The 13,063-nt window shown below is 45.3% G+C and overlaps 1 protein-coding gene across 1 annotated transcript; it reads right to left on the minus strand.

The window, feature by feature from the left end:
• Positions 1-5,652: 5,652 nt before the first annotated feature.
• Znf239 (zinc finger protein 239) lies at positions 5,653-13,063 on the minus strand. Its single transcript, XM_075983035.1, has 2 exons — positions 12,993-13,063; positions 5,653-9,236 (listed from the first exon to the last, which is right to left on the minus strand). Exon 2 carries the CDS (start codon positions 8,305-8,307, stop codon positions 7,702-7,704), a length of 606 nt encoding a protein of 201 aa, XP_075839150.1. The 5' UTR covers positions 8,308-9,236; positions 12,993-13,063; the 3' UTR covers positions 5,653-7,701.

Genomic DNA, 13,063 nt, shown 5'->3' on the forward strand with positions numbered 1-13,063 from the left:
TACCATTGTTGTGGGTCTGAGACTCCCAGTCAACCCAAGCAGACACGGAGGTTTCGAAAAGCAAGATTTATTTCAGGGTAAAACCACAGAAACTGATTGATCAGGGACCACAGTATAGATTCGGGAGCTGAGTGCATCAGCAAGTATTTAAGCACAAAACCCACAAACATCTGTGCCAAATTACAGTTACACTTTTCTACCAATCAGGATTCAAGATTAGGGCTTTTCCCCTATGTGCTCCATCATTGTCAACTGACACAGAATGTCAACTTTTCAATCCAACCAGTCAGATTCATTTGTTCTTTTTGTTGTTAGGAACAACCATAATGTTTTTTTTTTAAAGATTTATTTATTTATTATGTATACAACAGTCTGCCTCCATGTATGCCCGCACACCAGAGGAGGGCGCCAGATCTCATTACAGATGGTTGTGAGCCACCGTGTGGTTGCTGGGAATCGAACTCAGGACCTCTGGAAGAGCAGACAGTGCTCTTAACCACTGAGCCATCTCTCCAGCCCCAACCATAATGTTTTTAGAGAACTAAAGATCATAACAGACTATTTCTCTTGTTTTAGGAGGAGGTGGGTCAGCTATTGGAAAGTTCACAGCTTCCCCACGACTTGATAATCTGAACTCTGTTTCACCCTACAGGTAAAATGGAGTCTTTTTTTTGTTTGTTTGTTTTTTTTTCGAGACAGGGTTTCTCTGTGGTTTTGGAGCTTGTCCTGGAACTAGCTCTTGTAGACCAGGCTGGTCTTGAACTCACAGAGATCCACCTGCCTCTGCCTCCCAAGTGCTGGGATTAAAGGCGTGTGCCACCACCGCCCGGCAAGGGTAAGGTTTTTATTGTGGGCAAGAGAGTTAAAATATCCAGAGGCATCTGGGAGAGTCCAGAGCTGAGAAAAGAAAGCAGCCTGTCTGCAGAGCTACTTTCAGAACAGCCAAGGCTACACAAAGAAACCCTGTCATGAAAAAAAATCACCAGGATTGTATCTGGGATCTAGATTTTCTTTTCTTCCTCCATTTCTCCTTCTCTCTCTCTTTCCCTCCCTCCCTCCTCTTTTCTTCCCTCCTTCCTCTCTCTCTCTCTCTCTCTCTCTCTCTCTCTCTCATTTTTTTTTTCAAGACAGGGTTTCTCTGTGGCTTTGGAGCCTGTCCTAAAACTAGCTCTTGTAGACCAGGCTGGCCTCGAGCTCACAGAGATTCACCTGCCTCTGCCTCCCTAGTGCTGGGATTAAAGGCATGTGCCACCACTGCCTGGCTCTTTCTTTCTTCTTTTTTGAGACAGGGTTTTTCTGTGTAACAGTCCTGATTGTCTTGGAACTCGCTTTTGTAGACCTGAGATTCACCTCTCTCTGCCTCTCAATTGCTGGGATTAAAGGCATGCACCACTACTGCCCGGTTTAGATTTTCTTTTTTTGTAATTTATTATCATTATAATTTATGAGACAGTGTCTTATGTAGCCCAGACTGGCCCCAAGTTTGCATATAGCCAAGGATAACCTTGAACTTTTTTTTTTTTTTTTTGGTTTTTTGAGACAGGGTTTCTCTGTTTTTTTGGAGCCTGTCCTGGAACTAGCTCTGTAGACCAGGCTGGTCTCGAACTCACAGAGATCCGCCTGCCTCTGCCTCCCGAGTGCTGGGATTAAAGGCGTGTGCCACCATCGCCCGGCTAACCTTGAACTTTTGATCTTTCTGCCTTTTCCTCCCTGGGTGCTGATGCACAGGCATGCCTCACCAAGCAGTGCTAGGCAAGCATTCTACTGAGCTACATTCTCAGCCCTCTTGATGTAGATTTTCTAAATTGTAGATTTAATGACTCTGTGTTTTAGTTTGTCCCTTAGAACATAGGTGTGACTGTTTCTAATTTGTCATCCCTAGATGGGGGAAAGTTGGTGCTTATTCCAAGATCAGAGTGATGACCTGTACCAATTCACATGTCCTCAGTCACACTAAAGGCTTTTCACAGTTAGTTTTTCTTTCTGTCTCTGTTTGTGTGAAGATGAGCCAGAGATCAGCAGCATGCGAGGGACTCAAAGCCTTAGCTTTGTCCTGCTCCTTACTACTGAAGAGCTCTCGGGGTGACTTCCCAAGGTTGAGTCTCCCTTGTTCTGCCTGTGACGTTCTAACCCATTGATCGCTTTTTTTCTGAGTCTCCTTACTTCCAGGATGCCGTGTGCTCTTTATTTTCCTTCCTTCATCGTTCACAGGTTTTATCTTTTCTTTCTATGTCTGAATGTTTGTGTGGTCTGTTGGCAGTTCCTGTCTAGATTTCATCATCTCCTTGTCTCAGGCTCCTCTTGGCAGTGTCGTCTGTTCTCATCAGTCCTCTCTGGGCCAGATCTCTCTTGATAATCTCTCTAGTGATGCTCTGTTTTCACATGCAGGATGCATGCATCCATTTTCTCTGCATAGTCACTTGAATGTTCAGAAGACCCAAACCTTGTCTTGGCCTCCTGCCCCCACCTCAAGCCTACTCCTTTTTCTTGTTTAACAGAAACTCAGAATTATCTTATCAGCCAAATTTCTAGAGGACATCTTGTAGATGTCACTAGGAGTGGGCCTTGAGGTATGAAAGTTAACTTTCTCTTCTTCTTGCTTGCTTGTGACTGTGTTTGAGATATTAGCCTCAGTCGCTGCTCCAGCTGCCTGCTACTACTCAGCCATTATGGACTATAACCCCTCAGACTGTAAGCCCCCAATAAATTCATCTGGTTTGTAAACCAGGCTGGCCTCGAACTCATGGATATAATGAACGGCATAAATGGGTCCAAAGACAGAAATCTACATGATCATCTCATTAGATGCAGAAAAAGCCTTTAAAAATATCCAACATCCCTTCATAATAAAAGTGCTGGAGAATCTAGTGATACAGGGGATGTAGCTCAATATAAATTATGACAACACCAACAAGCTCACAGCGAACATCTGCTACATGGGGGAAAAATCAAAACACTTCCATTAGAATCAGGAAGAAGACAAGGATGTCCACTCTCTCCTCTTGTTCAATATAGTACTTATAACTCCTGCCTAGAACAGTAGACCAGTGATGGAGATAAAGGGGATACAAATGGGAAAGGAAGAAGTCAAGGAACACTTATTTTCAGATAAGATTTTACAAATAAAAGACCCTAAAGACTCCACCAAGCAATTTTTTTTCTTTTTTTTTTAAATTTATTTATTTATTTATTTATTATGTATACAATATTCTGTCTGTATGCCAGAAGGCCAGAAGAGGGCGCCAGACCTCTTTACAGATGGTTGTGAGCCACCATGTGGTTGCTGGGAATTGAACTCAGGGCCTATGGAAGAGCAGGCAATGCTCTTAACCACTGAGCCATCTCTCCAGCCCCCACCAAGCAATTTTTACATTTGATAACAACATTCAAAGTAGCAGGATACAAAGTTTACGAAATTCAGTAGTCTTTCTATGTATAAATGACAAACAAAGAGATCGGGAAAACAATACCACTCACACTAACCAAAACTTTTTTTTTTGTTGTTTGTTTGTTTTTCAAGACAGGGTTTCTCTGTGGTTTTGGAGCCTGTCCTGGAACTAGCACTTGTAGACCAGGCTGGTCTTGAACTCACAGAGATCCGCCTGCCTCTGCCTCCCAAGGGCTGGGATTAAAGGTGTGCACCACCACCGCCCGGCCTAACCAAAACTTTTTTTTTATATTTATTTATTTATTTGTTTATTATGTATACAATATTCTGTCTGTGTGTATGTCTGCAGACCAGAAGAGGGCACCAGACCTCATTACAGATGGTTGTGAGCCACCATGTGGGTGCTGGGAATTGAACTCAGGACCTTCGGAAGAGCAGGCAATGCTCTTAACCACTGAGCCATCTCTCCAGCCCCCTAACCAAAACTTAAAACAAAATTTTGGAAGAAATCTAACCAAAGTAGTGAAAGACTTATACAATAAAATTTTAAGTCACTGAAAAGAAATTGAAGCTAGGCATGGTGGAGCACACCTTTAATCCCAGTACTAGGAAGACAGAGGCAGGCGGATCTCTGTGAGTTCAAGGCCAGCCTGGTCCAGAGAGCAAGTGCCAGGATAGGCTCCAAAAGTACACAAAGAAACCCTGTCTTGAAAAACAAACTTGTTTTTTACAAACAAGTTTTATTTTTATTTTATGTGTATTGATGTTTTGCCTGCATGTATGCCTGTGTGAGGGTATTGGATCCCTTGGAACTGGAGTTACAGATAGTTGTGGGCTGCCATGTGGGTGCTGGGAATTGAACTAGAGTCCTCCAGAAGAGCAGAGAGTGCTCTTAACCTCTGAGCCATCTCTCCAGCCCTTTCTTTGGCTTTTTTATTGAGAGAATTTGGATGCTTGAATATAAACAAAATAAATAAATATGCCAGGCAATGGTAGCATACAGCTTTAATCACAGTACTCGGGGAGGCAGAGACAAGTGAATCTCTGTGAGTTCAAGGCCAACCTGGTCTACAGAGTGAGTTCCAAGACAGAGATACACAGAGAAACTCTGTCTCAAAAAATAAATAAACAAAAAATAATTAAAATAAATAAATCAATCTAATTTTATTAGATTTATTCATTTTATGTGCTTTGCTTGCATGTATATATGTGCACCATATGCATTCTTGGTTCCTATGGAGATAAGAAAATGACATTGGATTCCTGTAATTGGTGTCACAGATGGTTGTGAGCTACCATATGGGTGCTGGGAACTGAACTTTGGTCTTTGACAAGAGCAATAGGTGTGCTTTACGGCTGAGCCATCTATCCAGCATCAACTTTTTTTTTTTTTTAAGGAAATAGCTATTCAAGAGTTCTTGGCTTGTTTGTTAGTATATGCCATTAACAGAAATTGTATCTAAGTTGTATACTTGATACTAAAATTCTCTTATTCCTTTTAATGTGTAAAGGATCTGTAACTTTGAAACTTTATATATCAGAGCTCAGGAGCTGCTCTACTGTAGGATCCCAAAGCCAGAAGAAACATCCCAGATTTTACTGGAGGGTAGTTCTGGCTGGCTGGCTATACATAGCAATTTCTCCCAGAGACTAGAAAAAGCCAGGTGTGAAGAGGATCGTCCTATGTGGTAGGAGGATCATAAATTCAAGGGCAGCCTGGGCTGCAGAGCCCATCTCAAAAACAAAGGCACACTTAACACAAAGCAAAGAGAGAGAGGTGGTAAAGTAGGAGCTTAAAATTGAAGAAACAGCAAATGGAGAAAACAGGAAATAGAGAACTACAATCTGGCTACAGAAGAGAACATGTATTCGTGGGATGAAGGGAATGTTCCACATATCCTCGGTCCTTAGTGTCATGGCTTTCCCATCATGCTTCCTTCCCATCCTTCATTTTATTAAGCAGTTCTTGGCCTAAAACCAAAACAGGCCTTCTTTTCCTTATCCCCTTATGTGAGTGGCATAAACCATGCCTACTTCTGTGCAGATACCATGCCCACCCACCCATCTTCCTAGCCTCTTAGTTTTTGCTGATATCCTTGTGTTGATGTCCTCTTATAGACAGTCCTGCTGCCATCTTTAAACAAACATTCCCAGGGCAGAATTTAGCACTGTCCTGCAAATTAGACCTGCCTACCAAAGGCCCATCTTTAGTACTTTCTCCATAAGCCAATTTGAATTTATCAAATGTTTGTTTGCTTTGGCTGTTCTTTTTTCTTTCTTCTTTTTTTCTTTTTTGAGACAGGGTTTTTCTGTAGCTTTGAAGCATGTCCTGGAACTAGCTCTTGTAGATCAGGCTGGCCTCGAACTTACGGAGATCTGTCTGCCTCTGCCTCCCGAGTACTGGGATTAAAACTGTGCATCACCACTGGCCGACGACTGATCAAGTCTTAAGATGGTTTCTGCAGCCTCTGCTGATTGGCTGCCACATGTCCCACCTGTCCCAGCTTTCTCCAGTTCTGCCTCAGAACTTCTGCTAGATCAGCTCTTCTCAGCAGCACTCAATGCTAGCTTTACTCGCCTAATGACTTTGGATTTGTTGCCTCAGAGATTTCTCCCTTGTTTTTACTATCAACAAACTCACTTCATTCAGTAAAATCTAATTATTTACATTCCTGAGCAGCTGCCTGAGAGGAGGGGCTGACTGAAGCATTGTCTATCACAGTAGTATGTGGAGAAGCACTTCCTGCACTGTGACCAGTGACCATAACCTGACGCACAGTTTCTGTGTTGAACACAGCCTATCTCCATGTCCACTGTACCGCCAGCTCCCCACGTCACCCTCAAACGGACACACCGTGTTCATAGTTTTGAGAGGGCTTAAATAGGTAAAAGGAATATAAAAAAACTTGGCACATAATTCGAATGGAAACGTGAATTCCAATTTCTCAGAGAATACGAACAAAGGAAGCATACTGTGCTTGGAAAGATACAAATTTCCTGCAGTTAAAATTGTGGAATGTACTTTTAACAACACGAGCAGAATTGCAATGTCCACTCTGCCCATTTGAGGAATCAGAATCGTCCATTCATTGTAGCGCGTGAAATGTGCGGGGTGCTCGGACACTTTAAATGAAGGATTGATTTTTTTTTTTCTGTGAGGGACTACATCTGAGTAATCTTTACTATCTCTTTCTTTTGCGGACTACAAAGGTAAGAGTCAAAAGTATTAAGCCAGGGCGTGGGGAGATAGTTTAGTCAGTGAAGCTCTTGTCTTGCAAGCTCCAAACAGAATCCACATAACAGAGTTGGGTGTGGCATCATCAAACACGAGTAAACCTAGCTGTGGTGAGCTGGGCAGCAGGGACAGGTAGAGCCATGGGACTTGCTGCCTGACTTACTAGTAACATTCCAGACCAAGTGATCAACCCCAGTCTCAAACAAAAGTGACAGGCATCTGAGTGCCCGAGATGCTCTCTGAGCTCCACAGCCATGTGCACACATGCATGCACATGCCTGCACAGTACATGTACTCCCCTCTACATACACACACACACTCCTTCAAGTACAAAGTATTAACCTGGAAATGTGTGGGGCAGGTACTGGAACTCAAACCCAGGGCTTGCTTTATGTATGTATGTATTTATTTATTTATTCTTTTCATGGTTTTATTAACTTTATGTGCATTGGTGTGAAGGTGTCAGATCCCCTGCAACTGGATCTTCAGACAGTTGTGAGCTGCCATGTGGGTGCTGGGAATTGAACCCGGATCCTCTGGAAGAGCAGTCAGTACTCTTAACCACTCTTAACCGTCTTTCTAGCCCCTATTTATTTTTTTTTTGGGGGGGGGGTTCTTTTTCTTTCTTTCTTTCTTTCTTTTTTTTTTTTTTTTTTTGGTTTTTTGAGACAGGGTTTCTTTGTGGCTTTAGAGCCTGTCCTGGAACTAGCTCTTGTAGACCAGGCTGGTCTAGAACTCACAAAGATCCTCCTGCCTCTGCCTCCCAAGTGCTGGGATTAAAGGCGTGCGCCACCACCGCCTGGCTATTTTTGGGGTTTTCGAGACAAGATTTCTCTGTAGCTTTGGTGCCTGTCCTGGAACTAGCTCTTGTAGACCAGGCTGACCTCGAACTCACAGAGATCCACTTGCCTCTGCTTCCCAAGTGCTGGGATTAAAGGCATGCGCCACCACCGCCCGGCTCTGAACCCAGGGCTTTATGCATGTTAGGCAGGCACTCCTCCACTGATCTGTACCCTCAGCCATGAAAAATATTCATCCTTACAATAAAAGTGTTCTGAACAGAGCGGGCCCATGTTACTTAAGAAAGGTCCTTCCTGTGAACCCGCTGGTGGATGTGGAGATTGGAGCTCTGGCTGAAGCCCTTCCCACACTTGCTGCACTCATAGGGCTTCTCTCCGGTGTGCACTCTCTGATGGATGAGGAGTTTGGAGCTCTGGCTGAAGCCCTTCCCACACTTGCCACAGTGGTAGGGCTTTTCCCCGGTGTGCACTCTGAGGTGGATGCGCAGGTCTGAGCTCTGGCTGAAGCCCTTCCCACACTCACAGCACTGGTAGGGCTTCTCTCCCGTGTGGGTGCACCGGTGGATGTGGAGGTTGGAGCTCTGGCTGAAGCCCTTCCCACACTCTCCACACTTGTACGGCCTCTCTCCTGTGTGGACACGCTGGTGGATGTGCAGGTTTGACCGCTGGCTGAAGCCCATGCCACAGTCCTTACACTCATAGGGCTTCTCTCCAGTGTGGACTCTCTGGTGGATGTGTAGCTTGGAGCCCTGACTAAAGCCCTTCCCACACCGGTCACACTTGTAAGGTTTCTCCCCTGTGTGGACTGCGTGATGGACGAGCAGACTTGAGCTCCTGGTGAAGCCCTTCCCGCATCTGTCACACTTGTAAGGTTTCTCATCCATGTGGATCGCTTGATGGACAAACAGGCTTGCTCCTGGGGAAGCCCGTCCCACACTGCTCACGCCCGCAGCTCTTTCCTTTCAGGTGGGGTCTCTGATGTGAAGTTCTCATCACACTGACCACAGGGGCATAGTTTCTCTGAAGTGAGAGTTTTCTTGACGAGATGACCATCTGGGTTGTGATAAGTGCCTTCCCGAAGTCATTACAGTAACAGGGTTCCTCCGTGTGCTTCCTCTGAAGACTGCAGGGGACTAATGGTGGCTTCCATCTACAGATGTCTTCACTGTCACAGTCAAAGGGAATGAAAGAGTCTTTGAACTGGACATTTTGGCAAGTTGTCTCACCAGAGAACCATAGAGGTACCCATTCTGTCACAGGTGTAAGTTTAACTTGAAGATTCTCTATGGGTCTATGGGATGACACCCACCCCTTATTCTTTTCCTCGGTTCTTTCTTCAGTTACAAAGAGAACATTTTTCCTCTGAGTCTCAGCTTGGGACTTAAGACTACATATTTTTCACCTTCAGTGTTTGTGAAATCACTGACTGGAATCTATTTCAACATCTGTTTGTACTTATTGGAGATTCACAATATAAATTCAACTCCCAGGTACTGACTGACCATTTCTTCCAAAATCAGCCACTAGGAAAACCACTATAGGAGATCTGAAGTCTTCCTACTTTTTTTAAAATAATTTTATCTCATTTGCATAAGTGTTGTGCCTGCATGTCTGTGCGCCACGAGTCTGCCTGGTACTTATGGAGCTCCGAAGAGGTCATGGGATCCCCTAGAACTGGAGTTACGGACGGCTGTGAGTCACCATGTGGGTGCTGAGAACTGAACTTGCAAGACCACGGGTGCTCGTAGTCTCTGAGTCATCCCTCCGGCTCCCTGAAGGCCTCTTGAAGACTCCACGGAACTGTCTGGCTCTCCTGGGAAATAGAGAATTCAGTGGTAAGAAGAAAGAATTCCAGAATAAGAGGATCCAAGGCCTGAACACTTGGTAATTTACTCGAAATTTAGCTTGCTTGCTTCTTCTCTCCTCTCTTCCTTTCCTTTTTCTTTCTGGTGGTGCTGGGATTGAACCAAGGATCCCGTGCATGCTAGTCAAATACTCCAGCGCTGTACTACAGCCTCAGCTCTTACTTTGTGCTTATATCTTTTGGGTTGTCATTGGGAGAGGGAAAGCTGGGTTCAGAAGAAAGGCATTTCTTCTCCACTTTTAAGCAGAGCTGGTAAGATTCTTTTATTCCTGTGAAAGACCAGGAGGCCTTCACCTTGCCACAAGGAGCATTTCATTCCATCTCACTTATTTTTGACTAGATGTCCATTTAATCAGTCTAGTACTTTCATAACTGTTAGAGCTATAAGAAACAAAATAGAAATCTTTTTTGCCTGACAAGTTAGTTCTGGGATGAAAGACAGATACAGTCAACAATGATAACACCAAACTAAAGCCTATAAATATATTAATTACAATATACTGTAAGCCAGCCAGCTGTGGGAGCAGAATGCAGGCACTAAAACTCAACCCTTTGTGACGCAAGAGTTCATAGAGAAAAAACAGGAAAAAAAAAGTACAAAGAGGAAAGAAAATGTGACCCATTTAGGGTGAGTTACAGCTCCGATGGAAGGGTCCTGGCAGTTGGGAGCCAAAGAATACCACAAGTCACACTGCACAACAAACGTCACACAGGAGAGTCACTGGAAGGGAAAACCCCACGAGGGTGGCTGCCTCTGCTTGGGCGTGAAACAGCAGAGGACTGAGCGGAAGGCAGGGTTTAAACAGTTTCTTGGAGAGTGGGGGTGGACCGTTTCAGAGTGCAGCCTTCCAGGGTGGGACTGGTGGGGTTTCAAGTTCAGAGCTTGGGCTTTGCAGGGTACGGGCTGGGTTCGGCTAGTAGGGCAGTTAGGAGTGTTCTGTGGGTGGAACCTGGCAGTTGGAGGTCCTCAGGGGGAGGGGCCTGGCCACTAGTGTGTCTCAAGGGGACACATTTAGGGAAATTGAAAGTAGCTCATTGTAAGAAGCAACAGTCCCCAAACCCCAACCACTCCTCTTATGAAGACCGTTGGCTTTAGAGATTGTGGTCCCTGAGTCAGGTCAAACTTACTCCAGAATAGCTGTTCCTCTGTCCAGAATGTTCTTTGTCATTCAGGTCTCAGCCAAGCTGCTGCCTTCCCAAAGATGTACTTGCTTGACCATCAAATCCAGAGTGTGCTCCCTACCCCTTTTCTGGGTTTAAATTATTCATTCTCTTTATGTGGCTTATCTTGTCTGTCCACATTCTTTCTTGCCTTGGCTCATTCCCATCAAAGTTCCCCAGCACAGAGATTTATTCCCCAAGGCCTCACGCAGGGCCTGGCACACGAAAGGAATCCAATTATTCAATCACTAAACTTCATGAGTCTCCTATCCAGGATTTTGTCTGATGGAGTAATATTTCTCACACTACCTGTGGTGAAGAACGATTTTGTTGTTTTATAAGCATTCACTTTCAATTTCTATTGCTTATGCCTTCATGGTTGGTACCAGCCAACAAGCCACACCAAAAAGCAGAGTGACAGAATGATAGGCATTAAATGGAGCCCAAAGTTCAGTCGTGTGTCAGGAAAGAGCTGTGTCTCAGAGGGCAGTGCCATCTCACAAGCTGGATTAGTTAAATCAGTTCTCACCCGAGGCTGAGGTGGCAACTCAGGAAAAGAACAGCCTGCAGAAGATGTGACTAACTTACTGTGGGAAAGGGGACTAACAGTCTAAGGCAAGTGTAGAGGAAGGCCAGGATACGAGTCTCCTACTCCTACTGGACAAACGCCACACTGTTTGGAGCTACAGCTAGGCCGTCATATGACTTTCCACTTCCATTTCAAAGTCTCTCCTACAGTCTCTAGCGGTTCAGTTAGGGGTGGGAAAGAGGATTGCAGAAGAAACATGATAGCATTCCTGGAGTCATGCAAAGACGGCACAGTCTACCTCGGTCCTTTCCACATTGCTTCTGCTCGTTCAATCACTTCTATCCACTCCAGAACTTCCAGCCTCAGACCGAGTCGCAAGTCCCTTTCTTAAGCATTGGGATGCACCAGGGACCTCCTCCTGTGATATCATAGCATCTCTAACATACCTTTGTCATGACTGGCTGTACGATTCTAAATGACAGGGACATGCTCAGCTAAGCTTTAAATGCCCAGTAACTGGACAACTGACTTGGGTTCTAGTTGACAAATCTTCAGTTTAGAAAATAATGAGATGAAAGCCGGGCAGTGATGGCGCACTCCTTTAATCCCAGCACTCGGGAGGCAGAGGCAGGAGGATCTCTGTGAGTTCGAGGCCAGCCTGGTCTACAAGAGCTAGTTCCAGGACAGGTTCTAAAACTACAGCGAAACCCTGTCTCGAAAATAATAATAATAATAATAAAAAAAGGGCTTGGTGGCCAACTTCTGGCACTATTGGGAGGAGGTGAAGTCTTTAGGGGGTAGGACCTAGTAGGAAGAATTTAGGTCACTGTGGGAGTGCCCTTAAAAACGATATTGGGATCCAGGTCCTATCCCACATGAAGTGAACACACTCTTGTTTCATAGGTCCGAAATCGGGTCAAGCACTGACAGACTAAAACGACTGAATTGTGAGAAGAAACTAGTCACTCCTTACAAACTCATTACCTAAGATTTTTCGGTCTTAGCAACGAAAATGGAACACACGAGTGAAATGTCTGAAAGGAAAAAGTCAGCTTCTAGCTGACAGAGCAAAAAACGCTCCGGAACCTTTCAGGAGAACCTGGATGCTTTAAGTAGGGCTCCACCCGGTGGCGAGGCAGTGTAGTGACAGCTAACGTGGAACTTCGCAGTCAGTGGACACTATGCAGAACCGGACGATACGATTTGCTAGGTTAATACATTTTAATGCCCCAAAGCCCTTGTTCCCCTTTGTATTGCATAGCCAATCTCATAATGAAGCGTGACAATAAAGAGAAAAATCACATGGTACACGATCTGACTCTAGGCAGATACTCAATGCGAATGTCCTATTTTGTTCTAAGAAAACCTGTGTCCAGCTCAGAGACGAGGTATTTTTGGCGAAACTCCAAAGCACCCTGAACTTCATCACATTCTCAGGCTGGGGCAGATTATTCGAAAGATAGTTTCCTAGGGCATGCCCATCTCCTCAGATTTCCCTAATTCTGTACTTAGGTTCTGGAATAGGCTTTCTCAGGTTCTATGTGTCTTCTCTAAACGTGTATTCCAGCTACACAATACCCCTTCCCTGACCTCTTCTCCTTAGAAATCTAACGGGTTTCCAGAATGCAGGTGCTAGTGCTGCGCAGCCTAAACCTCGGTACCCCTCGGGATCTCTCAGGAGTCCTTCGTGGTCTCCTGATGTCCAGCAACACCATCTTTGGGAAAAGGCCAAGTCATTCGACAGGAGCGGAGAAGGCTAGCTAACTAACCACGAAGTCCTCAGATTCGCCCAGGCCAGAGCTCGACCGAGCAAGAGGAGGGTGTCCTCAGAGCAGCAGTTTGCTCTGTGGCAGGAGGAGCCTGGCCTCAGTGGGGTGGCCTTGTCCCGGGGCGTGATTCGGGGTACCGCGGCTGCTAGCACGTGGGGCCACGGCCACAGGGCGCGTGGTCGCGGCATCCCCTCGTCTGGACCAAGACACTACTGTCTGCCCCTGAGGCAGCCCAGCCCTGCTCACCTCCGTAGGTAGGATTCACACCTGGAAACGCAGGACTCCGCGGCATCATCGAGGAATAGAACTACAAGTCC

Source organism: Microtus pennsylvanicus, chromosome 8 (assembly GCF_037038515.1).
Source record: "Microtus pennsylvanicus isolate mMicPen1 chromosome 8, mMicPen1.hap1, whole genome shotgun sequence".
Taxonomy (NCBI): Eukaryota; Metazoa; Chordata; class Mammalia; order Rodentia; family Cricetidae; genus Microtus; species Microtus pennsylvanicus.

What these genes read in the sequence shown, in the direction of transcription:
- Znf239 (XM_075983035.1), bottom strand. Translation starts at nt 8,307, where the DNA reads ATGGATGAGAAACCTTACAAGTGTGACAGATGCGGGAAGGGCTTCACC.